General features: G+C 42.0%; 1 protein-coding gene across 2 annotated transcripts; it reads right to left on the bottom strand.

The window, feature by feature from the left end:
- Positions 1 to 895: 895 nt before the first annotated feature.
- Positions 896 to 19,033, bottom strand: Hdc (histidine decarboxylase). 2 transcript variants are annotated; one of them, XM_047541070.1, is made up of 12 exons: positions 18,696 to 19,033; positions 16,650 to 16,822; positions 12,909 to 13,022; positions 11,682 to 11,804; positions 9,372 to 9,506; positions 8,975 to 9,118; positions 8,461 to 8,527; positions 7,093 to 7,255; positions 6,911 to 7,001; positions 3,447 to 3,545; positions 2,094 to 2,195; positions 896 to 1,965 (listed from the first exon to the last, which is right to left on the bottom strand). In XM_047541070.1, exons 1-12 carry the CDS (start codon positions 18,727 to 18,729, stop codon positions 1,219 to 1,221), a joined length of 1,992 nt encoding a protein of 663 aa, XP_047397026.1. In that variant the 5' UTR covers positions 18,730 to 19,033; the 3' UTR covers positions 896 to 1,218. The 2 variants fall into 2 exon arrangements, with proteins under 2 accessions (XP_047397026.1, XP_047397027.1); XM_047541071.1 differs by lacking the exon at positions 3,447 to 3,545.
- Positions 19,034 to 26,989: the final 7,956 nt, after the last annotated feature.

The raw sequence follows: 26,989 nt of genomic DNA, 5'->3' as shown, positions 1-26,989 counted from the left end.
ATTTACTGTTAGTTCCAGCTAACATCTGAAGAGAGAGCCCACGTCCCAGTCTGTGGCAGAGTAGGAGCCTAACTTTGATAAGGACCATTAATAAACCCAGGTATGTTTCACATGAACCAACCCCATTCCTCCTTTTTGTAATGTTTCTACCTTCCTGACTCTACCAAGTCCCCATTGGCACCCATCCCTTCTCCCTTAAATGCCAGTCCTCTGTACTGTTTGGAGTTCGGTACACACTGAACTCTTTTCCCTATTATAATAGTTTATTACTGAGTAAAATTTTTCTTCCCACTTTAACTAGTGTACAGTTTTATCTTTTATAATCTTCATATAACCAATTTTAGAGCCACTACCTATCTGAGTGCCATCCAAAATGGGAAGAAAATGATTTTTGGTATCTGAACTAATCATAGCAAGCTACCTATGAGCATAGCTTTTTTTTTTTTTTTTTTAACTATAGGGTCCAGAATAAAGGAAAAATGTACAAGTTCCAAACCTAGAGATGGGACATTTAAATGTACTAGAGGACTGCTGGCCTGCTGGACCGTAAGCTTCTGATCAAGTACAATCCTGAACTGTACTGCAGAGTGGAACAACGCAGGCTTCACTGAAAACAAGGGGACCTAGGTTTGTCCTCTTAAAACTGTGGGACCAGGAGCCAGGGCTTCCTTCTATATAAATATCATGCCTGACTCAGAATTGATGCTTTTAAATACAAGCTGCCTGACCTCTTCACTACTAATGGCTCCTCCACTGTTTTCCTGTAATTAAATTTAAATCTTCAGGATCCTGAAAAGAAAAATCTATAAGGTTGGTGCATTTAGGCTCCAGAACATGCCCTGGTTAGTTAATCAGTGTTTTAGTGGTCAATTAAATCACACAGGGTATGCTTTGTTCCAGGGACAAGTACAATTTATTTCTAAATAATATTTCATATCACAAGTTGAACCACAGAAGACAGAAGCCATCTGTCAGTATGCAATCCTCAATCCGTTCTGTCTGATGAGCTGCTGAAACCTTCTGGATCATGCTGGTATAAACTCTCCATTTATATTCCACTGTGGGCTACAATCCCCTGGGAGAACCTGATCAAAATTATAGAGTTGCTCCCAAGAAAAATGAACAGTCACATAGGCACACAAACTCTGCACACAATTTGATGGGGTTCAAAGATTCCCTGAATCACACACATCCTTAGACTTGGGTTGAAGACCCTGTCTACACCATGGCCTGCAGAGGGCAGCAGGGCAGCTGGAGCCCACATTGAGAGTTGCATTCAGGAAAGCTGGGGACACTGTAGAACTTGATTAGCTTCTTGAAAGCACTTTTCTTCAGTAGCATCATCTCTTCTGGAAACCTGGAGAAGATTCTGACCCGAGAGGAGCCCCCATTCTTCACGGAGCTATCAGCAGGCAGTGGCTTCTGAGCACTCACAGGCACACTGTTACAACTGAGGGATCGCACTGTCTTCTTCTTATTCTGCACAGACAAGTAACTGAACAGGAAGGAGGACAGCTTGTGCTTGGTGGCATCTGGGGTCTCTTCTAAAAAGCAGTCATCGAGTGGGTCCAGCAAGGTTTCTATGTGGCAGCTGTCTTCCCTTCTCACGGGACTGGCTCCCATGCTCTGAGGCTGCTTGATGATCTTCCTGGCCTGGGCTGGGTCATTTCCTGCCTCACTGACAGACTGAAGGGACATTCCATTGGTTAAGGCTCTGGAGCCACTGGTCTGAGGGATGAGGTTCCTGACCAGGCGGCTTGGTTGAGAAGTACAGTGCTGACTCAGGATGAGAGTAGCAGCATCTCGAATGAGGTTCCAGTCTCTCAGGATGTCATCCGTGGTGGTAAATTGGGATGTCACGGTAAAACGGATGATCAACTTGTCCTGGATAGTGGCTGGGATGAGGAAGAGTTGACCAGCTTTGGCTATTTCCTTCAACACGCTTTCTGTGAGACAATTAGGACCCTGTTTGAAGGATAAAGAAAAGTCTACATCACATCCCCTGTAATCATCCTCCGAAGTCCAACATTTACACGTCCAAGAGAGTCAACAACTCCAGAACACTGAGTAACATCGCTGGAAGATGGCATTACCTTTAGACGAAAAACCACCAGACCAAGGTGCCTCTTGGCAGGAATTTCAAAGAAAGGATCATTTCTGACCAGAGATTCAAAATATTTAGCCATTTCTGTACCCTGGAACGGTGAATGTAGAGAAAATGAGATTAATAACCAGGCATAAACTTTCACATCACACAATGATTTAAACCAGTGACACCTTTGAACCATGAAGACCTACGTGGCTTCTGCCTGCCTCTCTTCTCCATGTGATTTTGCTCATACTGCAACCTGGAAAATCCCCACTGGTTCCCTCTGTCCTGTCACATCAGACCCACAGCCACATAAAAATAAATACATAAAAAGATATTGTGTCCATTTAAAACTAAAAAAAATTTTTAAAAAAGTATAAAATTATAAACACTACAAGCAGTCATAGTTATTGCCTCGACCTCTTCATTTTGTTTTGTGCTTGTTGAAAGAAAGAGGAATTCCCTAGAGGAAAAGTGGAGAGGGAATGATTCACCTAGTGAGAAGAAAGAGTGTCTTGGGATTAACTCTGCTGCTTTTATCAGTGGCTCTGTCTTTCACATAGGCTTTTTTGTTTTTTTGTTTGTTTGTTTGTTTGTTTTTGTGGTGCCGGGGATTGAACCCAGGGCCTTGTTCATGAGAGGGACGCATTCTACCAACTGAGCTATATCCCCAGCCCTCACATAGGCTCTTGAAGAACTTCAGCTGCTAACCAAAGTTCCTTAAGTCCCACCCTTCCACAAAGAATATGAAGGAGGGACCATGCCTCTCTCCCTTACCTCTGTGTCCCTTTCCTAGCACGATAATTTTATAGTTATTGAATTGAATTGAAATAAATTGTACCAAATATGCCTTCAACAAACAGCTGTTAACACAACCCAGAGAGGCATGTTACAGATTTCGTGGGTCTGTCTGTCCAGGCCAGGAGAACTGCTTCAGGCATAACCAAAATAGCAATTAAAATTTTCAGCCAGCTGCAACCCCAGGGCAAGTCCAAAAAAAGATAAGATCCTACTTTGGCCATTCATACTGCCCTTTGATTTACTTTCTTTTTCTCTGCAAACCAGACTCTCAAGCCATCACTACTCAGTGCTCAATGACAGCAAAAGCAATGGTGACACACTCAGCAGAGAAGACAGACACCAGAGAACCCTGAGGCTGATGTGCTCAATGCTCCTCCAGTTAACAAAGAGTGGGCCACCGTGAATAATCAAATCTCAGGAGCCCATCTATAGGCCCAGACATCTGAGCCAGACGCCGCTGGCCCCCTGGGTATGTCAGTTAAGCAGAGCCAAGCCTTTCTCCCCATGAGAAAATACAGCAAGATGGGTTCAGCCCCACAACGTGCATGCTACATACGTGTCTGACATGTGCTTGAAGATTCTTCACCCCGAAGGACCGAATCACAAACCAGAGTTTAATAGAGCGAAACCGCCGGCTCAAGGGGATCTGCCAGTGCTAGAATTAAAAGAACACAGTGCTCACAGTATAGAGACAAGGGTGCCTTCCCCTTGGGCACTCTTGGGCATTATGTGTTACCTGCCCAGTCCTCAGGGATGGACACTGTCACCATGACTCCTGAAGCTGTTGCTAAGGAGCAAACCAAAACAAGTTACCCAAAGAGTGCTCCACTGATAAAGGTGGACATTAATTCCTTGACCAGCTGCAGGATAAATGGAAACCCAGTCCACAACCTCAAGCTAATAAGAAGAGCACTTTTCTTTTAATGCTGTTTTAAATATCTCATTCCAGTCCAGAAACTCAAGATAGAAGAGATACATTTTTTTTTCCTGTTAAAGAACCTATTTCATGAATAAAGTGTTCTATTTCTGTTCTATCTAAATGGATAACAATTACAAGTATGGTAGTTAAGAGTTCAGACACTGGAGTCCCGCAGACCTGGGTGTCTCCTCCAGTGTAGCCATTGTCGAACTGTATGAACCTGGGCAGGACCACTTCACTACTCATCCGTGAAACAGAATGAACAACAGCTTCCAGGGAGATGGTACAAGGAACACAAAAGGCAAGAACTCAGCCCAAGTTTTCAGTGAGGGTTGTTATTAGATGATAAACTATGTGAGTTGCCAATCACAGTAGTATTTCTTTCTAGAATCAAGATGTTCCTTATTTAATCTCACTGCCCTATCCTGACTTGTGAGATTCCTGTGGTCTCAGGGGCATCACTCAAGCATTCAGATTTCAAATCGGCATCCAAATTTCTATTTCTGTTAGATTAAAATTGACCCTTTGTTCTGATGATGGAATTCGATAGGGCTTAAAGTTCAAAGTTGGGGTTACCATAGGTCTGACATCTTCCAAACCAATTTTAAACCAATACATCAGATCTGAAAACAGAGTAAAGGCTTTGGAAAGTGTTTAGTTATTCTAATGTGTAATAATTTGTAATAATCTATACCTCCACTGTCAGGATGCTTCCACCACAATTTTTATTTGCTAAAAATCAATATTTGTCCCATCAATATTTATCTGCCTATCTGTGGAATTGCCAAATCCTTACGAATGTCCTCATCTCGACCTTTACCCCAGTTTCCTGGGTCGGGCACAGTGGGGACATTACTCCTGTGCCAATGGGTACTATATTAAACTTTGATTTCCAAACCAAGTATTGAGCTTGAGGACTTCCATTAGCCAGCAGAGGGCATCAAAGCTTGGAAACAAGACAAAATTCCTGTAGCAGGGAATGTGTCTACTCCACCTCTTGTCCAATGGATGGATGCTCACAGAGAATAAACAAAGAATGCTAAGAGTTGTCTCTAAAAGCATTCTGGTTTCCAGAGGGTAATGGCCAATAGACCACTTTACTTCACCAGCAAATTAACAGGGACAGGCAGAGAGGATTTTAATTTTGACTTCTTCATAATCATATTTATTCCCAGTTGTTCTTTTTTTGTCATTCTTCCAAAACCAATTTCATACTGGCTCAGAAGGGTGGCCCTACCCAAAAATTTCTGTCAGCTCAAGGCATCAGAAGTTGTGACCTTCCCCTGCCTCCTCTGTGTACTTTCAAGGATTTGTCAGCCTCCCCTGCCAAGAGCAAGAGGTGCTCACTGTGCTATTGGAGGGAAAGGAAAGAAGAGGAGGGGAGCTTTGCTGATGGCAGAGGGACTAGCCCTGATTTTAGGTGATTCCAAGGACTGAGTAATGCACCTCTATTTCTGGCTCATCTCAGAGCAGGGATGAACTTCTATTTAAAACCACAGGCACTTGCCTACAAAAGAGCTTGGTGCCTAGATCAGAGCAGCTGTGAGATCCCCAGGATCACAACAAAGACAGCAGCTTCAGTGTTCTCAGAGTTTCTTCACAGTCTTAAAAATTAAATCCACAGGATTCTAGATGAAGGAAGAATAAACATAAAGTAATGCTTTGTGGATATAGAAGAAAAAATAATAAGGTGACCATGAACCATCACAGGGAAAAGTTTAATTTAGATTTTTCTAAGCTATCTGGAAAAGAAAGAGTACCATAAAAATCTTCAAACTGAAGGGAATGAACCATAGGAAGATCTTGAGATGATCTGATAAATGAAAAAAAAAAGCTAACATGAAATTCTAAATGGACAGGGAAAAGATAACATTCTTAAGTTATGATGACCCTAATAAACTTTTGGGAGATTTTTTTTGGATATTGTTTAGTGCTCAGAAACAAAGCTTAACCACAAAAATAACTGCTGTGGAATTTTTAAATTTTTTAAATAGAATTTTTCTGAAAACCCACCAAAAAGGCCAGGGGAGATGCCCTATCTTTATTCACCTCTAGAGGATCTTCTCCCACCATTGCAAGTTTACTGCCTGCAATTCACAGATCTCAAGGAAGCATGATCTAGTCTAGAAGAGAATAACTGTGTAATCAAGTGATGATGGAGCTCATGTGGCTGATGCCACATAAGATAGTAAGTAGAGAAGTCACAATTCAAACACAGGTAATTTGGCTTTAGCACCAACGTGCTTGACCACTTTGATGTTGTCAATCTCTGCAACTCAAAAGAGCTTTTAGGAGTATTACTCCTACCATTTATTGAGCATTTGCCACACAGGCATTGTGCTAAGTGCTCTACATGTATGTTGCTACTTAAGCCACATAATACCCCTATGACAGAGGTGCCACTATTGCCATGTCATAGACGAGGAAGTCAGAGCTCAGAGAGGTCCAAAAAGTTTCCTGAAAGGCCCTTGCTGTTATGGAATTCCAAACTAAGATCATTGCATTCTGCTTCCCATTAGTTATGTAATACTAACATATTTTTTTACATCCCTGAATGTGAGTTTGGGAAAGTCAAGATGCAGGCAGTTGGGAATGCCAGGAATTCCAGGAGACATCCAGAACCTCACAAAAGGCACCTGTTGTCTCATCACACCACAGAACTTCCCACAGTGACTGTTAGAAACAATGACTGAAAACAATGTAAGGAAGGACTCTCTTTCCCACCCAGGGAAATGCTCCATCCTTCCCTGCTACTAGGTAGTAAGCACAAAACTATTATTCATGATAGAGAAGAAAGGATTGACCCACCTGTAGTAGGGGGACTATTTCTAGGGGGGAAAAGGTCACAGATATTCAGGAAATGTGCATTCTGCCTCAAAATTTGCTCTCATTTTCTAGGGTTTTTAGTAGTTTTATGGGTTACATTCTATTTACTGATGCACAATTTGAAATCAAATGTACACAGTGTCAGTTTTATGGGAAAAGTTCACAATGTTCTGCCTTCTGAAGGGAGACAACGTGCAGGAGAACATCAGGGGTCAGAGGCAGCCAGTTCCCACCTCAGAGGCCAACAAGCTGCCCTCTCTCTCCTGGCCACTCACCATGAAGTCGGTGGCAGCACCAGAGTTGGCATGCCTGAGGTAGATGGGGTTCACGCTGAAGGTCTGCTGCAGTTTGTACTTGTCCTTGACCCTGTGGGTTTCCAAATGGGTATAAGTGGCGGAATTCTCTCCAAAGGAAGCAAGGCTCTCCCATGTGCTCAGAGGTTGGCTGACACACTCACCAGAACCCAGTACAGTCAAAGTGCACCATCATCCACTTGGAAGGATTAAAGGTGAAAGAGTCGGCGTACTCAATGCCCTTCAGAAACCCCCGGAACTCAGGGCACAGGAAGGCAGTGCCCGCATAAGCAGCATCGATGTGAAGCCACAGCCCCTCACCAGCACCTGAGGAAGTAAATGCCACCTGCTGGAGGGGAAGCATGAAGTAGGGAGTCGAAAGACATCTCTCGCTTAGCTCAGCTGGATGGTGGGCTGCAAAGCGAATAGCTGGGAAAGGATGGTGTGCTTTGCTAAATGAGCCATCAAAGTGTGTGCAGATGGGAAGATTGGGTGTCAGTGCGAGGAAGAGGGGCTGAAAGAGGTACCACTACCCCTTAATGGAAAAGTCTTCTAAAACCTCACCCTGAACTTTTTCTCTCATTGGGCAGAGCACCCACACCCCCTTGGTTTCAATCTAGAATATGCTAGAACAGCCAATTTCCCATTAGCCCAGAAAGCAATGTTAATGCATCTAATATAATGACTAGAAAGATGGCTTTCTTTCTTACTGGGTTTCTCTCTTGTGGATTAAACAATTATTATTTGAGTTTCTTCTCTGCCTTTATCTCTCACATTGTTTTCTCTACCTTACCCTTTTCCTTTTTGGAAGCAAAATAGAAAATATTTTACTGTGCCTCATTCACCCTGTGTTTTAGATACAGCCTGCTTTAGGTCACCTTTGACATACAAGTGAGAGGATGAGAAAACCTGCGACTCTCAGTTATAGTTTGGAACTTGAATGTCCCCCAAAGGTCCATGTGTTTAAAGGCTTGGTCCACAGGTGACCCTCTTGGGGGATGGTGAGACCTTTAAGAGGGGGGGCCTAGTGGGAGCATGCCCTTGACAAGGATTGTGGGACCTGATCTCTCACTCTCTCCCTTCCTGGCTTGTGATGAGGCAAGTGGTTTTTCTCCACTATGTGCTCCACCTGATATGCTGCTTTGCCACAGGCTCAAAGGTGACAGAGCCAACAAATCATGGACTGGAACCTTCAAAATTGTGAGCCAAAATAAATCTATTTTCTTCATAAGTGAATTACCTTAGATATTGGTTATAGTGATGAAATGCTGACTAACACACTTTCCTGCTATTGTCTCCCAGGAGAGGATGCACTATAGGGCAGCTCTAACCCTTGTCTCACCACTAGGAGAAGTCAAGTGACCTGGGCTGCCTGGGAGAATCACCTTTGGTAATCCTTTTCATGTCTCCAAATTGACCAAAGAGGCAGGAAGAATAATTACATAGAGCTGGTTGCAGGAAATATTTCTTACTCTAGGAAATATTTTTTAAAGTTTTCCTTGTCTGCTTCACAAGATGGGGCATATACTTACAGATGGGGCCCAGCTCTGACAGGCAGTCAAATGCACAAACCCCAGTGGTCCCCAGAGTTGCACAGACCTGAAAAGAAATAAAAGCCTAACAGGTAAGGGTGGGCTCACATGACACATTGGGTCTGAACAAAGATTTCACAGACATTATCTACCATATGCATCCTATCAGAACATGGGTATCTCACATTGTGTTTTAGCATGAACTAATTAAGAAATATATTTTACATAGCAATCTAGTCCATATATACATGTGTATTTGAAATAAAATTTCAAAAACAGTACATACTCTGGCTGTATGAACACACTTTGATGTTTTCTATTTATTTTTAATGCTAGTCACAACAAATTTCATTTCATCACACACCAATGAATAGAACCTCATAACTTATAAAACAGTGTATTTGAAGACCCTTCTGCTTTGGTTTGCAGCATGTTACTTACGTGAATTCTGCCCAAATTCCTTGCTCACATCCATGTTCTACCATTCTAATCTTAAGGACACATTCTGACTTACAAAGACAGGCACCAAGCCCTGCTGCTTGTCTTCCTCAATGGCTTTCTGAAGAACTTCCCCTCGGAGTGAGAAGTTGTCATCCACAGGCAGAAACTTCATCTTCACAAGAGAAATCAAACCAGCCTTCTCCACTGAGGAGTGCGCCTAGAAGGACCATGGAAACCTGTTAGTAAAGAGTCATCCTAGAATGAACACTCCCAAAAGTGTGGAAGCATGGAGACTAAGAGAATCAAGTACAAGCAGTTGAAGTTTGGCTTCCCCTAGAGATCCAGAGGGCATCTCTGGGCCTGCGCTGCCCCGAAGCCCAGTGTGCTCGTGTCTAGAAGAAAAACACTTACAGAGTAAGGCCACAGAAGCCAACCACCAACCTGAGGTTGTCCTGTGTCAGGTAACTTACCTGATCAGAGGCGTAGGCAATGAGACGGGCATTCAGAGAGGATTCGTCAGCATCAGGCTCAGATGTTTTCATTTCCAGGATTTTGTTCTTCCTTGCAGCCAGCAGGGCGATCAATGTGGATTCGCTAACTGTGCTCTGTAGTGGAAGGATTACCAATGGCAGCCTCTTTCTTTGCCCCCTTGCTAAATTTCCCAGATTTAATAATTTCCTCTGTGTACGTGTTTAATAGCTATTAGTAAAGAAGTACACAACTCCTCCCTAAGGGACCCTTCTTCCCCCCAACCCCTATTCAGCATTCTGAAAGCAAGTTTGTATCTAATACCAACATCTCCATTAGAGAGACCAAAACAGAGAATGTTCCAGAAACCAGAAAGAGAATGCTCAAGTTTGCTCCTTGTGTTAAACTTATTTAATACTCTCTTGGTCTGGGGTTACACTAAATGGTACAGCCAAAGCTTAGCAGTGCAAGGCCCTGGGTTTGATGCCCAGAATGAAAAGAATAGAAAAGAAAGGAAAATAATAAAAATAGAAAACTCTCAAAGTATTAGGTATGGAGGTGGAGTTGATTCTGTAGGGATATCCCAGAGAGAGGGTCCTAGCTTATGGGAGAGTTTGGCAACTTTGACCCTGGTTTTGTTGTTAATGGCTCTTGTGACCTTGGGCTAATATTGCCCCTCTGGAAGACTCTTTTATTCATCTGTAAAATGAAAAGCATTCTTTTAATTGCCCTCTGGGTTGGGAAGGATCGTACAGGATTCCTCTGGGCATGATTGTAGGAATAGCAAGGGCCATGTCAGCAGCTTCTCAAGCGTCTATGATTCCTTATCATCCGTTCACATAGTCTCTGTTGTCTTTGCTTCTTGAAATCTTCAGGTTACCAATAGCTGAGAGAATCCTGCTAAAGAGCTTGTCAGACACTGTCATGGTAGGGAGTCAGGGTGGACCAGAACCCACAAGAGATTCGGTGACTGAAAATTACTCCATAACAAGGAAGCCAGAATAATACTAACACCACCTTCCATCTGTATCAATTCAGTTTACAAAACTCTTCCTGTTGTCCCACTTGATCCTCACAACACCTCTCTGCGATAGCTATGATTCATATCATACTACAGATAAGGACAGTGATGCTCAGATGGGTTATGGGAATCTCAAGTTCACATGGCTAGTGCACACAGGAGAAAGCATGGTTTGAATTCGTACAAGCCTGAGTTTGAATCCTTATTTTTCTGTTTACCAACTGTGTGACCTATTTGATCTCTCTGAGCTGCAGAGCTCTTATTCCAAAGATTGGAGATAACACTATTCACCTACAGGGTTCTTGAGATGATTAGATGTAAGATCATGTAAGTACACATTGTTCATATTCTCCCAGATATAATATATGAAGTTGTAAGTATTCGCTAACATCCCAGAAGATCCACAACCTGCAGCAGTTTTTATTTCTTGTAAGGGTCTGAGTTTAATCTTGCTGCAAGGTAGGAGTGAGAGAAGAGGTCACTTAGCCAGCAAATGGAGCCAGTGAACTTGCCAGTTCTCTCATCTCAGAATGGTATGACTATTTGTATTTAATAGGAGAATTCATTTAATCACCACGTCCACTCTTTAGGAAAATATTATTATCTTAAATTATAAAACCAGGAAAATTATACATTACAATAGAATTTGAGAATTTGGGAATTCTCAAAGGCCTCAGGACCAAGATCTCATGAATGTCAAGCAAAAGTACCTAGCCATGGGCATGGTGCACGGGAGGCAACCAGAAAGCTCCACTCTGAGGAAAAAACAAATATTCAAAGAACCATCATTTGATACATATCCAAAAACAGAATCCAAGGACAAGGTTCCTCACTTCATGCTGTTAATTTCCCTACCAGAGATGTCCCCGACCTGGGATGGAGGTGGGGCTCTCCCTGCCTTCTCTCTTCCTCTCTTACCACAAGGTGTAAAATGGGACAACAGAGAGGAATTGTCCGATTATAAACTAAGATTTGAATTAGGGAATAATGGAAATGTGATAATATGTGTTGTCTTTTTACTCTCTTTCAAAGAAAAGAGAGAGAAAGACTGGTGAAGGTGGTAGCAGCAGTAAATGAAGAGGAAGGTGAGGTGGCCTTAGCGGCGGCCGGGGTAAACACAGAAGCTATCTTAATGGTGCTGCGAGTGAAAATGTTGTCAATCATGAGAGTGATGATGGTGGTTAGGGTAGCATGGGGAAACTTTGTGGAGAACAGGAAAATTGCTGGGGAAGGGCTGACTTTTCTTTGACTACTTAGCCCCTATGCTAGGTAGAGATTATCAATACACCACCTGCAAGACGCCTCCGCCCTGGCTGCCAGGGTGGTGATGCAGGAAGTGCTCAGGAAGTCCCAGCATTTTCGCCAGCCAGTCCATGATGTTCATCTCCAGCTCTGTGCATGCAGGGCTGGAAGCCTGAAAAAGCGAAAGGCATTTCATCTGCACAAGCTCAGGGCACTGAGAGGGCCCCACGAGCCCCAGAAACACTTGGGTCTGCCTGCCCTGGCCCTTGCCTGCCCTGACAGTATCAATGGGAGCCTCTCCATAGGAGTCAGTGTCAGTTCCTGTACCTGCCCTCCTCCACCCTCTGCCAAACCAAAAAGGGGAAAGAATGTGGGACTTTGGATTCATTTTGCCTTCAATGGTGGATTCTCCAAGGCTCTATGAAGAAAGGCCTAGAAAATATTAGTTTGGATTTGGTTCCTTAAGTCTCTGAAATACCCAACTGAGAAACACTCCAAAGCCCAAGGAGAAGTGTTCTAAGAAAGTATAGTACTCGTTCCTGGAAAAGATAGTGATACCTCGTTCCTTACAGGTTTAAAATATAGAGTTTCCTAGAGGCTTTGGGTACAATTTAAAGCTAAGTAGTGACAGGTGCAGTGGTGCACACTTGTAATCTTGACCACTGAGGAGGCTGAGGAAGGAGGGTCTCAAGTTTGAGGCCAGCCTCAGCCACTTAGCAAGGGTCTGAGCAACTTAATGAGATCCTGTCTCAAAATAAAAATTAAAAAGGGTTGGGATATAGCTCAGTGGTAGGGTGCCCCTGGATTCAATCATCAATACCAAAGGAAATAAATTAAATTAAATTAAAATACAGTTGAGTAGTGCTCAAGAAATTAAGGGAAGTCTGAGGACATATCTCAAACTCCTTGGAGACACCAGCTTGGGGGAAGTTGTGACCCAACTGGCATGAAAGTGCTTAAAGGTCACAAACTGTAACAAAAACCAGATCTCAGCTGAAATCTCATCTCTGTCTCTATAAACTAAGTGATCCTGGGGAGATAAGTTACTTAAGTCTCAATTTCCTCATCTACAAAATGGGACCAGTACTTGTGATTCTGTGGGATTGAAGGATTAGATGAGATCATTTATATAAAGATTAAATCATGTTTTTACTTGACACTCCATTTTTAATATTTTTCTTGGACTCCTGTTCAGAGGCCTGTATAAAATGTCTGCCCAAGGACACTATCCCCACTAGATCCCCAGTTGCCAGTAGTTACAGTCATTGCTACTTACCCAGGTGAATCCTAAGCAGTTGATGGCATCGGCCAGCATGTCTCCCAGCAGGGATGGCCAAGAGGTAAGAGCTGGGTAGTAGGCATGCATGTGGGGACTCTGCCAATGTACAACCTAGAGGCAGAGCACACACACAGGTGGCAATGGGAGGCATTTCTAGGAGGCTTTCTTCCTTCAGAGACCCTCCCCAGAAAAGGGAAACAATTTAGAGATGGGAGGACACTTTTAAGATAGGTGACAAAACTCGATGAAAATAAGACATGTTCATCAGTGTTCTTTAATCACCCACGTATCTCATATTCTAAGCTAGTCCATCATTGGAGTCTTCGAGCATACTAGAAAGGAGTATGCAAAGTAAAACCAGCTATATTACTAAGGTTGTGGGATTCTGGGTAGTATTCACATTGTTCTCCAATGCTTAGCCCCCTTCTTACTCCTGCCCAGTAATACAAAGAAACTCTAAAAGAGCAAATTGCTTGTCCCATCTAATTTCCTGAAAAAAAATGTTTAATGGAGCACTGATCTCTCTGGGCAGGCACTTCCTGCAGTGCATCAGTGTGAGTAGATTCAAGACTGTCCTTATCTTCACAAGAGGGAAGTCAGGAGAAGAGAGGACAGGGAAGCGGAGCCAGCTGAAGGGTACAGAAGGCTAAACTCCAGGCTAACTTCTCTGCCCACAGTTGAAAACGGATGTAAGAAGGAGCTGGCCGGACGTGGAGGACTCCCCCAACACTCCCGGTGGTTCATCTGCCTCGTTAATTATCTAATCTCTCTTCATCTCACTGCTCTGCAAGCATGCTCAGTTTGTCTCTGCATTTGTGTCTTTGAGCAAGGCTGTTTCCCCTGATGGGAAAGCACTTCCCATGAAGACATGGCCCTGAGAGACCCGCCATTCTCAGAAAGCTATTCTTCAATTCCTCCACAAGCCCTTCCCAAGCTCCCACAGCTACCTTTGAGCCCTTCCTCAAGCCCATGGACCTCTATAATTCTAGATGATTCCCCTGCCAAGAATTTATTAGATAACATCCTGGAGCCTCATTCTGTTATTTAGTGTGAATTTTTATAATCCTCCAAGAGTAAAGACTATGTCCTTGACAGTGTGCATAGTAGAAGGATAAGATAAAGGTACAAGGACATAGTTTCTGGTTCTACTGCTGCCCCTAACCAGCTCCTTGTTGATTTACTGTGAACAATGAATTTAGGCTCCAAGGTCCTATGTTTAACCCCCCAACATACCTCTTTTGAGATCCATTTTTAACTTTTTTCTTAAAGGTGGTCTCAATATTTGTGCACACTTCAGTCCCCATACAACCAGGATCTTCTCTTGTATCTCCTTTAACCTCAGTTTCTCATTATAAAATAAATCATAGGATTGTGGTACGAATGGGTATGGACAAGAAATTTGTAAAATCTGAAGCATTAATATTAATAGTAAACTAATCACATGATGAATGACATATCCTGACAAGTCTCTTAATATTACATCTCTTCCTTTGATTTCCACCAAGCAGAAGCCATGGTAGGTAATAACATTATTTTTCATATGCCTTGCTCTAACATATTTAATTCTGACAGCACCCCTGTGAGGTAGGTTCTACCAACATCCCTGTTTTTCAGGCGAGAATCAAGGCTAGCAGAGAAAGACAGCATCCCTGTGATCATGTGCACCCCTTCGGAACAGATGACAGCACCAAGACAGAAACCCCAAGTTGCCTGATTCCAGAGCCCAAACACTTAAGCAGGATGGTGTCCTGCTTCTGCCAATGGGCTGTTCTCCCCTCCTCTCTCTAAAAGTAAATGAGGGGGGCTGCGGAGATAGCTCAGTGGGTAGAGTGCTTGCCTTGCATGCACAAGGCCCTGGGTTCGATCCCCAGCACTGCAAAAAAGGAAAAAAAAAAAAAAAAAAAAGTAAAGGAGGGGGGTTTTCTAACCAGGGTTGGAATTAAAATGGAAAGGAAGTTTTTCTTCTCTTAATATTTAGGAGGTAACAGGAATGAAAAAAGGAATTCCATTTTCAATGAAGTGATGAGCAAAATGAGCAAGCTAAAGGTTAACTGCTCTCAGGCTAATTCTGAGAGGTTGGTGTAGCCTGTGTGATGAGATCAAAGATTGGACCCTCATTATCACTGTGCTTAGTAACAGAATTTTGGAAACCTCAGAGAAGGGCTCCCTCCTTCTGGCCCTATCAAGAGGTAATTATCTGTCCTTATAAGATAAATAAGAAGATAAACCAGAAGAGTCCTAATCAAAGAGACAGATCTCCCTGTTCAGAAATGAGCCTCCTTGACCACACCTCCCCACAACTGCAGGAATTCCTTTCCATCAAATGAATCAGCTCCTTTCTGTCTCTGTGAACGGTTGCTTTCACTCTCCCTCAGATTACAGTTAGTGCCTCAGCAGATTACATTTTACTAAATGGAATCTGTGAGATAATCTTATCAGGGAGCTGACCTTTATGGTAAAGCTTTACTGATATTGACATTTTCAAAAGTTGCTTGTGAAACAGACAATAGTAAAAGAGAGGTGAGTATTTGTTATTGTAAAAATTTACTCTCGTTTTCTGAGTTTGAATATTTTCTCATTCCTGCCTCCAAGCACATTGCTGGAATCTCCAGGCAACTCTTTAGGGATGATGGAGGTAATTCTCAAGTCGGTGTTGGGAAGAGCTTCTACACACACACACAGATCAGGACACAATGCCCCAAGCAGGGAGCGTGAGGCAAAAGCCTTGGTGTTAGGGGAATTGTTGGAGTGTAGTACTGGGGCCAGGTTCAGCCTCTTCATGCTCAGTTACTCAACCAAAGAGGTATTATAGTATGGGATAAAGAGCAGAGTCTTTGGAGTAAAACTGGTCTAGTGTGAACTCCTGCATCTGTTCAATACTAATTCTGTGACTTTGGGCAAGACAGTTAACTCCTGAGAGCCTCGGTTTCCTCATCTGTCAAATGGGGTCACTGTGAGGATTAAACTATCTGGCGCACAGCATAGCTGGTACAGTGCAAGGGCACCTGGGGTGAGCGCTTCACCCTGGTGGCCAGGGATGCAGTGGCGGCAGCAGCTCTAGCCCAGAACATCAGCCAACTCTCACCTCTTTCCTGGCCCCACCAGAAACATTCCAGGCCTCACCCTCCATCACCTGAGTATCAATGATTCATGGAAATCTCATTCACCAGCAGCTCAATCACCAGAACTCCTTGGTAAGAAGACAGTACCCACCTTACAGTGGAAGGAGAGGGATGACAGGACCCCTCCTGGGTCTCCAACCTGACAACTAGGTTGCCTTCAGTGGGTTATGTTCCCCACTTTCTTCCTTCATGTCAGCATGATCTCAGATACTGGGTAGCAGAGTCCCTGGCTCTACCTGTCAGGGCCCCGGGGACTGTTTCCAGCCTTCCTTCTCCTGCTTGCTGTCTATAGTTCTCCTTTCCCCTCAAATCCAATTTTCATTTCTCAGACTATTCTATTAAATGGCCATTCTCTAGTTAGAATATGCCCTGAGATGCAGTTATTATTGTCCCCAGTTCCCTATTCAGCACTGCAGGCCAGTCCTGATGACAGAAACCTACCCCAGTCAAAGTCCTGGCCCTCTACATGCCCAGAAGATGCAGGTGGATGTTGGTGGAAGTAGCTGAAGGATGCTTTCTCATCCGAGGCTGATTAAAGGCAGCCTTTCTTCAGGTCACCACCCACCACTGTGTGCCCCCAAAATCCAGAGTTACCCTTGTAGTCACTATATCTCACCCCTGGCATGATGATTCGCTCAATGTCCCCAAAAATGCTGTCCCAGCTGTCGGGTTCCTCAGGTGCACTCTCAGGCAGCTGGGCTCGCAGGTAGCCAGGCTGCACATCTGGGGTCACCCGCCTCTCCCGCACAGTGCTCAGGTACTGGAAGATGTAATCCACCATCTCTCTCCCTAGAAGAGAGTAGAGAAACCAGGGTCATGTCCCCTGACTGGGCCTGGCCAATTCGTGCCCATTCCTCTTGGGTTGGGATCAAGAGAATTTGGTGAAGAAGGAGATGGAGTCATGTACCAGGGAAGGATCGGATCCCAGGCAGGACCTTATCTTCAGAATTCAAAAAAATATATTAAAAATAAAAGAATGAGGAAGTAAATGACTGATGGAGGTGATGTGTGAATGACCAAATGAAAAAGAGGAGAAATCTCCAACGTACAAAACTCCAGCGCCAAAGTAAAACATTTTCTCTCCCCCATTATTTATCTATGTCTCTCCTGCCTTTGTTTTCTTCTCAGAAACAGAATGGTTATTGATTCTTTACTTTATAGGTTCAGTAGGCTCAGTTGCTCTTAGTATAAAAAATTGTCATATAAAAACTGGGCACTGTGGTGCACACCTGTAATCCCAGTGGCTTGGAAGCCTGAGACAGGAGAATTGCAAGTTCAAAGTCAGCCTCAGCAACTTAACAAGGCCCTAAGCAACTCAGTGAGACCCTGTCTCTAAATAAAATATTTAAAAGGGCTGGGGATGTGGCTCAGGGGTTAAGAGCCCCTTGGGTTCAATTCTTGGTACCAAAAAATAAATAAAAATAAAAATAACTTGTTATATACACACACATATATACACAGAGTGTCTCTCTTTCTGTGTTGTGTGTGTTGAGTGTGTTTCTGATTCTCTCAGTATCCATAACTCTTCCTTAATACAACCTTTTACCCCTGCAGAAAAAGATTTTTTTAAAAAATGGAGGAGACAGTACCCCATTTCTTCCCTCTGCATCAGCCCATGAAAAGTTCTTACAAAGAGAACCAGCCCCAATAAACACTGAGGAATCAAAGAGATTTCAGCACTTTTCTCTCTGCTCTCCTCCAACCCTCTCATAGCCCAGAGGCTCTGCACACTTCTATAGTGCCCCACCAGAGGTCAAGAGCTGTGGACCTACCCTCCCCTTGTCAGGCACAGTATAAATGAACTTGGTTCCAATCACAGGCTAAAGTCCACAGGAACCTCATCCGAGCTAAATACTCCTTGGCAAATTAATCAAATAAGCTAATGCACTCTGAAGTGTGAAGGTTGATGGATACTTAGTGAATTATCTCCCAGAGGAAGAGGGATAGGGAAAGCTGGATTTTAATATAGGACCACAGTGTATAGCATAGGAAATCGAGGCAATGCAACCCAATAGTAGAGATGAGATTATAAAAAATTACAGTGATAAAGATACTCAAAATTCTCTTAAAAGCAATTACCCACTTCCCGTCTAAGGAAAGGCATGACCGAACATGATAATCATTTGGTTTTGCTCTCCACATGAGGCTTGATACATGGTGGTCTCATACTAAATACTTAACGAATGAAGGAGTAAATGCAAAAACACTGTACATAGATTCACATATAGAGAAATGAATGTTAAGAGAGAAGATTTTGCAGTGACCACAGAATACTGAAATATCAGGGAACTATAGCCCTGTGTCCGAATGACTTTTGGAAAATAAATAACCCCTTTTTTTTCCAGTTTGGTGGATCAGTAACCCAAATCCTCTGTTTTGTGAGAAAGTTGAAAAGGAGAAAAAAAGAAAAAGAAAAAGACAAGGGTAATACAGATAATCTATGAGAGTGGGTATATGAGAGGGAGAATGAGAAACAGGGTGAAAGAAGTTTTCAACTCTGATCTCATGTTCCTTTTCAGGGAAATAGTTGCTGAAACCAAGTCTCAGAAAAGCAATGCTAATGCTCCAGTCAAATGACACCACAAAACCTAGGGCCACTCATCAGCAGCTGTTCCTACAAGAGTGGCAATGGGGAAAAGGACCAGGGATACCCATGGCTCACCTCTCTCTCTGTACTCCTCAGGCTCCATCATCATCAGACTCCGGCTCCTTCTCACAGGTGAACACACAGGAGATGGATGGCAACGTGAAGCGATGAAGCAACCCAGCTTCCTGCTTGCTGGTCCTGCACACTCCCTGGCAGCCAGAGCAGGAGCCTTATTTAAAGGGTTCTCCTCTCTTTCTCCTTAGCTCCGCCCCCCAAAGACCTTTCCTCTAAGCTTAATTAATTTCACCCCTTCTTTTGGATAAAAGGCACTTCTCAGTTAAACAGGGCACTTAACAACTGAAGACTGCAGGCAGCCTCTAGGTTGATGTTGAAAAAGAGCCCTCAGTTTCTTCTGGCCCTGGATTCAGACAATAGAGCCCCAGCCTCAGCACAAAGCTCCCAGCTCAGTAGCCCAGAACAAGGCCCAGGGTATGCAGAATAAGTAGCATGAATGACAAGCATCATTCCTGCCCCTGCTTCCTTATCGGCAGCAGGGAGGAAGGAACAAGCCCTCATGGGGAAACTCCCCTGCTGGCCACTGTGCTCAGGAACAGGATTTTTTTTTTTTTTTTTTAAACTACACAATACTTGTTATAGAGAGAAGAGGAAATACAGAGGTACACAAAAAATAATAGAAATTAAAACATGCCCCAGAATCAGTCACTTTAGGAATTTAAAGAGTCGAAGGGGGTGTGTAAAGGGGCACGGAGGGAGGGGAGACACCGCTTGGTTTCTGAGTGAAAATGAATCAAACTCTTTCAAATTGCCTAATACAGCAGACTTCATTTGTTTCCAGTCATCTTTTTTGTACTTTATTAGTACAAGTGCACAATTTCTCTAGGCTTCCCACAATACCTCTTATAATCTTGCTTCTACCTCTCTGTTGGTCTCCTCCATTCAGTCATTAAATGTTGGTATGTTCAGGGTATTGAAGCATCTTTATTCCTAGTGACCTTTCATCTTTATTCCTGTGACCTTATCCATTTTCTTTTTCTTTTTACAGACTGCATTTTGATTCATTGTATATAAATGGGGTACAGTTTTTCATTTCTATGGCTGTACACAATGTAGATTCACACCATTTGTGTAACCATACATGTACATAGGGTAATGATGTCTGTCTCAGTCCACTGTCTTTCCTTTCCCCACCCCTCCCACCCCATTTCCCTCTACACAATCCAAAGTTACCTTATTCATTTTCATAGCTTTAAATGCTACATATCCAAGATACACAAAGGGTTAAACCCCATGTTAAATTTATAGCATCACACCCTACCTGACTTGAGCTCCAATATTTTACCCCCAACTATGTTGCATGGTTCTCAGGGACCTCATAACATTGCAAAACTATTATTAGTCTTTACCCCAAACTTGCTTCCCTCCTTCAAATATTTCCCATTTCAATTCATCCATCTCCCCATCTGCGGGAAGCCATCTATGACAGGAAAATAAAATTAGGCTTCATTGAGTCATCAGACATGGAAATCTGGCTTTCAGGAACTGGTAGTCATGAGAGATTGTTTCAGATGGCCTGAAGTATGTGATTTCTGTGCAGAGTAGCTCATCGCCAACACTTGAGTGTTCTAGATGTGTCATATGACCCACTAGAGCAAAATGGCTTCCTTAATTCCACCCCATCCTGTTTCTCACTTAAGAAGCTCCTTGATCTGTACCGTTATGAATAAACCAAGCGCAGGCTCCATTTCTTGTTAGAGGCCAGATCTTGGCATGGCCCAATCGGTCACACCCCCTTAGATTTAAAAAGATAATTGGATCCTGTGTTTATTTAATAATTTTCTTAGTGATTAATCAATAGCTGGCAACTTCCTCCAACAGAAACCCTTTCCCTCACCCATACTGGACGTGGCAGAACACCCTATACCCATCCAAATTTTAAGGCATAATCCTGGACTCTTCCTTCCCTTCACCCATCCCATGCTTGTTTAATCCAATCTGTTCAGATCTAGTGTGGGGGTTTCCGGGACCCCCAGCCTTAGGCATGGTCAAGATGGCGCCTGACGCTGAGCCAAAAGCGGCCAGCTATACAAGTAAACAACCAGCGAATTCCAATGATTGGCTAGTTAACGATGTGACTAGAGCATGCCCCCCTCGTGTACCCATCCTGTGCCTGCAGCTGTCCGCGTTTATCTCGTGTACTCTCCCCTGATTGATTGAAGTGTATATAAGCCTGGTGGGTGGGAGAGCGAGGGGGAACGGAGCGGAAGAAGCGGCGGTGGCGGCGGCGGTAGCGGCGGCAGCAGCAGCAGCAGCAGCGGCTGGAGCTGAGCTGGAAGGAGGGAGTACGCGGGAGTGGAAGAAGCTGGGAGAAGGGAAGCTGGGAGTGCGCAGAGGCTAGGGGTAAGAGAAGTGTAGGAAAGGAACTGTGCACAATAAACTTCCAAAGCTTCAGACATTTGTCGTGTCTCTCTCTGCGGCCAGAGGGGACCCGATAATCTAGTTCTTCTAAAATAAATCTCTTATCTATCAAGTTCTCCCTACCTCCCTGGCTGCAACCTTCTTCTAGTCCAAGTCACGATTGCCATTCGCTTAGGATAATGTAGTAAATATCTAATTGGCCTTTCCACATCCATTCCTGGCCTCCTTCAGTCAATTCTCTACATAATACAGTGATCTTTATAAAAAATCACATGATTATGACATCCCCTGCCTTTAATATCTAAAAAAAACTAAGGAAATTCAGTAAGGTGATGTGGCACAAAATGGAGGTTTATTAGTGCAATAATAATTAATTGGAAGATAGCATCTTTAAAAGATTCTAATTACAACAGTAAGGGGGGGAAAGCTATTTAAAAAATAATAATAAATGTGCATTGCTTACATAAAGAAAACCTTAAAAGGATGTTCAAGATCACTAACCACTAGGGAGATGCAAATTTAAACCATAATGAGATTACTATCACTCTTTTGTTAGAATAAGTAAAATTAAAATGATATTATCAAATGCTGACAAAGGTGTGGAGAAACTGGATCTCCTCTACATTGTTGGTAAGAATGTAGAATGGTATAGCCACTCTGGAAAGCTGTCAGTTTCTTAGACTAAACACATATGTATTATACAAATCAGCAATTATATTAGGATTCTCTAGTGGAACAGAACCAATAGAAAACACAAATGTATAAACACTTATGTATATGTCAATATATAAGAGGGGATTTATTAGATTGTCTTATATGATCAGAAACTGGACAATCCCATAATGACCATCTATAAACTGGAGAACCAGAGAAATCAGGAACTGCTCAGTCTAAGAAGCTAGAGCCTCAGAACAAGAAGGACCAGTAGTGTAGCCCCAGTCAAAAGTTGAAGACCAGGAAGCTCCCTCAAGAGTTGCTTCTGTGAGTCCATACTGAAAAACTGAACATGCTGGAATCTGATGTCCACAGGCAACAGCTACAAATAACCTGCTCGAGAAGAGTCAAGCTTGTACACGCTGATAGGCTGGCTTCCTCCTCTTCTGCTTTTGCCCCATCTGGACCCCCAGTCTACTAGACAGTGCTGTCCACACTCAGAGCAGGTCTCCCCGCTTAGTTTGCTATCCTACTTGTTCATCATCTCTTGAGAACACCTTCACAGATGCACACAGAAGTGTGCTTTACTAATTTAGGACTATCTCAAACCAATCAGGTTGATAATCAAGATTAACCATCATAACATTGTTGGGCATGCATCCCAGAGAAATTAAAACATGTTCATCCAAAAACTTCTACATAAATATTCACAGCAGTCCATATTTGTCAAACTCCAAATTGGAAATAACCCATGTTTCAGTGGGTGAATGATTAAACTGAGGTTCATCATATTATAGAATACTAACCAGCAATAAAATGAAAAAAAATTATTGTCATATGCAACAACTTAGATGGATCTCAAGGTATTTTCTGAGTGAAAAAAATCTCAAAGATTCCATGTATGTAACATTCTCAAAATACTGTTATTATTGTAGAATTATAAAACCATAGAATGAATTTAGTGCTTGCTAATTTAAGACTACTAAGAATAGAGTACTAAGAATAGAGTGGGATGGGTGAAATCTATACTTCATGGTATAGCATAAGGACATTTTTTTGGTGATCAAGAGTTGGGTATCCCAATTGTGATGGTATGGAACAAAATCACTTAGAATTATACAGGAGTTCTCAAGTGTGTCTAGTTTGGGCTACTATCACAAAATACCATAGATTGGGTGGCTTAAAACAACATTTATTTCTCACACTTTGGGAGGCTTGGGAAGTTCAAGATCAAAATGCTTACTGCATTGGTGGTGGGGGTAGAGAGATTGGATGGAGAACGAGAGTGCTGTGGACTCTTCCTCTTTCTGTAGACTACTGATCCCATCATAGAGACTCTACCCTCATGAACTCATCTAATCCTGATTACCTCCATAAGGCCCTAGCTCCTAATATCATAACACTGGAGGACAGGTTTCCAACGTATGAATTTTGGGAGGAAACAAATATTCAGTTCATAACACAGCCCACTTTAAAACTGGTAAACTCTGTATTAGGCCTAATTAACAATACTATACACATGTTGACTTCTTGGTTTTGAAATTGCACTATAATCATGGAAGATGTTTTCATTGGGAGAATGTGGTATTACATGCAATATATTAGTTTTTGTCCTGAGTACCTGTTGTACGGGAGCAAATATGACTCCCCTCTACCCTTCTAGGTTCTTTGGCTGGCCTACAGATTAAATTAAGACAGCTTGACAAAAGAAAAAATATATTTAATTCCATGTACCTAGATATCACACACACAAAAAAATGAGACTCAGAGAGAGAGGGAGAGAGACTCAAGTAGTCAATTGATTAAAGCTTAAACAGCATCCTAAGCTACAGAAAAGATTAGGGGCTTGGGACTTGGTGGTGAGGGGAAGAATTGCATGGTGAATAAAAGTTGTCTGGATTAGCCTTCTTCCTGATACAGATACCTTTACTAGTGAAGAATTCCTTTATAGATGTAAATTTCTTTTGTAAAAGGACAGCTTTAGGGTTAGAGAGAAGTTCAGTGGTAGAATGCTTTGCCTAATCTGTGCAGGGCCCTGGGGTCCATCTCCAGCACAGCAGAAAGTCAAATATTAGATAAATAAACAGTTTTTCAGAGCTACTTGTGTGTCTGCAGTTTCTCAGAACAGCCAGCTCAAAATACACCAAAGAAGTATAGCTTTGACATGGAGCATTGTTGTCTCCCACAGTTACATTTTGGGGTAGTATGTCCTAAGTCCCAACACTGTCACAGAACACCTAAAATCCATGGAGTTTCCTGAGTGACAGGAGTGTCCTTCTTTATTTGTAATGAGCCCCTTTGAATCAGACCTTAGTTAATGCTAATGAGATGACTTGGAGTACAGTCCATACAGACCTCAAAAAGGGCCTGGTCACTAGAAATAACAAGTGATCAGAGGGTTGAAACTTTCAGCTGTAACTTCTAACCTCTGGGTGGGCCAGCAGGGCTGGAGATCAATCTCTATTATAACTCTTCAACATTAAGATTCAATGATCTTTGGGTTTCTGAACACATGGAGGGATTGGGAATGTGGAGCTCCCAGAGAAGGCATGGAAATTACAGGTCCCCCTCCTATACTTTGTTCTGTGTCTCTTCATCTGTCTGTTAAACTGTATTCTTCATTATATCCTTTACAGTAAGACAGTAAACATGTTTCTCTGAGTTCTGTAAGCCTTCCTAGCAAATTAGGAAACCCCAAAACAGGGACCATAGTCTGAAGTACAGGTGACAACCTACTGCTTGAAATTGGTGTCTAATCTGGAGGCAGCCTTGTGGAATCAAGCCCTCAACCTGTGGGATCTGACTCTGTCTCCAGGTAGCTACATCAGAACAGAATTGAATGATAGGCTGCCCAGACAGTGTCCACTGGAGATTGCTATTGTGTATGGAAAAATCCACACACATTTGGTCACAAAGCATTCTGTGTTGAGTGTGTGAGAGAAACAATAATTTGTTTTCTCCTTTACAGAGCAGCTGGACCAGTGATTCACAAACTGTACTATTTTTATAGCTTCTTGTTAATGTATAATTATTTTGAAGAAAAAACTTTTATATTCTTACTGAAAATTACCATCTCAGATATACTAGAACAACTATAATAAAAAAGAAATATTACAAATGTCAGTGAGGATAGAAAAATTGGAACTCTCATAGATTACTGATAGGGATGTAAAATGGTGCAGCCATTTGGGAAAACTGAAAAATCTGAAAGTTCCTCAAAAGTCTCAACATAGATTTTTATGAACCAACAATTCTACTCCATGGCATACATCCAAGGGAAATGGTACTTGTGTCCACACAAAAACTAATACATGAATGTTCCCAGCAGCATTATTCATAATAGATAGCCAAAAGTGAAAACAAGTCAAATGTCCATCAACAGATGAATGGATAAGTAAAACGTGTTATATCCAACAACAGAATATTATTTCACAATGGAAAGTAATGAAGTACTGCTACATGCTAAAACATGGATGAGCTTGAAAATGTTACTTTAAGTGAAGGAAACTTGTCACAAAGGACTATATATTATATGATCCCACTTCTGGGAAATATCCAGAAGAGTCACATTTATAGAGACAAAAAGCAGATTAGTAGTTTCCAGGGGCTAGGGGTAGGTGAGGAGTTGGAGGTTGATGTCTAAGGAAAGTAAGTTGTTTTCTTTTCTGGGGGTGGACGTGAAATGTATGTGAAAATGTTCTAAAATTGTTCATGGTGATGTTTGCATAGTTCTGTGAATATACTCAAGACCATTGAATTGTACACTGTAGAAAAATTTTGTGGTGTAGGAATTATACCTCGATAAAGCTGGTGAAAAGAAAAAAAAAAAAAGAATGCCACAGGAATAAAAAGTCTTCAGTGAAAAATGCCTTTGCCAGATGCAGTGATATGTGTCTTAATAGTCCCAGCTACTGGAGAGGTTGAGGTAGGAGGATGGCGTAAGCCCAGGAGTTCAGAGCCAGCCTGAGCAACATAGTGAGACACTGACTCAAAAAAAAAAAAAAAAAAAGAAAAAAATCAGTGCAGGGACTGGGGTTGTAGCTCAGTGGTGGAGCATTTGCCTAGCAAGTGTGAGGCACTGGGTTCAATCTTCAGAACCACATAAAAATAAAGATATTGTGTCCATCTACAATAATATATATATTATATATAAATATATATTTATATTAATTTATATTTATTTATATAATAATTTGTTTATATAAATTTATATTTATTTATATAATTTATATTTAATATTTAAATATATATATTTAAAAAACAACAATGCACTTGGATAAATCCAAAATAGCCAAAGATTTAAATGTAAAAAGTAAAAGCATAAAATTACATAATGCCATCACTACCATCAAGGGTAGTAGAAATTCATGGGTATATGAATATGTCCACACTCATCAAGTTGTATGCAATAATTATGAGCAATTCATAGATATCAATTATACCTCAACCTAAATATTAAAAAGATGAAAATTAAAAGAAGAAAATGTAGGTGCTTTTCTCAACAACCTCAGAGTGAAGAATACATTTACAACTATAGCTCAAAAGCCAGAAACCATGCCAGGAACCATGGCGCAAACCTGTAATCCCAGCAGCTCGGAGGCTAAGACAGGAGGATCATGAGTTCAGAGTCAGTCTTAGCAACTTAGCAAGGTCCTTGAGCTACTCAGCAAGACCCTGTCTCTAAATAAGACATACAAAGGACTGGGGATGTTGCTTAGTGGTTAAATACCCATGGGTTCGATCCCTGATACCAATAAAAAAAAAAAAATCCCCAAAACAAAAATCCCAGAAACCAGAAATTTAATCACATTTTTAAAAACCCATAAAGACATTTAGAAGATAAATGAAAAACTGAGAAAAAATACTTGCAACTCATAGCAAAAAGGACTAATCTCTCTAACATATGAAGAATTACAAATTAAGAAGAAAAAAAAAAAAGACCAGCATTCTAATGAAAACTGGACAAAGGATAATAAGAGAAATAGCAAAAAGAGAAACATAAAACTCATAATTGAGGAAATCAATTTGAATCCACACTGAGTAACCATTTTTTACTTACCAGAATAGCAAAAACCCCAGTTTGATAATACCTTCCATGAGCAAGGCTGTGGGATGACGGGGGCTGTCAGTGATGGTGGAAAAGCATTTGAAAAATATTTCTCATGCATGTGTTTTTTGATCCAGCCATTTTCATTTCACACACATGAAATGACCAGTGTGCAAGGCAGTCCTTTGCAGCTCCATGTGCAATAATCAAAAGATTGGAAACCATCCCAAAA

Source organism: Sciurus carolinensis, chromosome 2 (genome assembly GCF_902686445.1).
Source record: "Sciurus carolinensis chromosome 2, mSciCar1.2, whole genome shotgun sequence".
In the NCBI taxonomy this organism is placed as follows: Eukaryota; Metazoa; Chordata; class Mammalia; order Rodentia; family Sciuridae; genus Sciurus; species Sciurus carolinensis.
The sequence above is the reverse complement of the archived record's forward strand: the minus strand, read 5'-3'. Positions and strand labels throughout refer to the sequence as shown.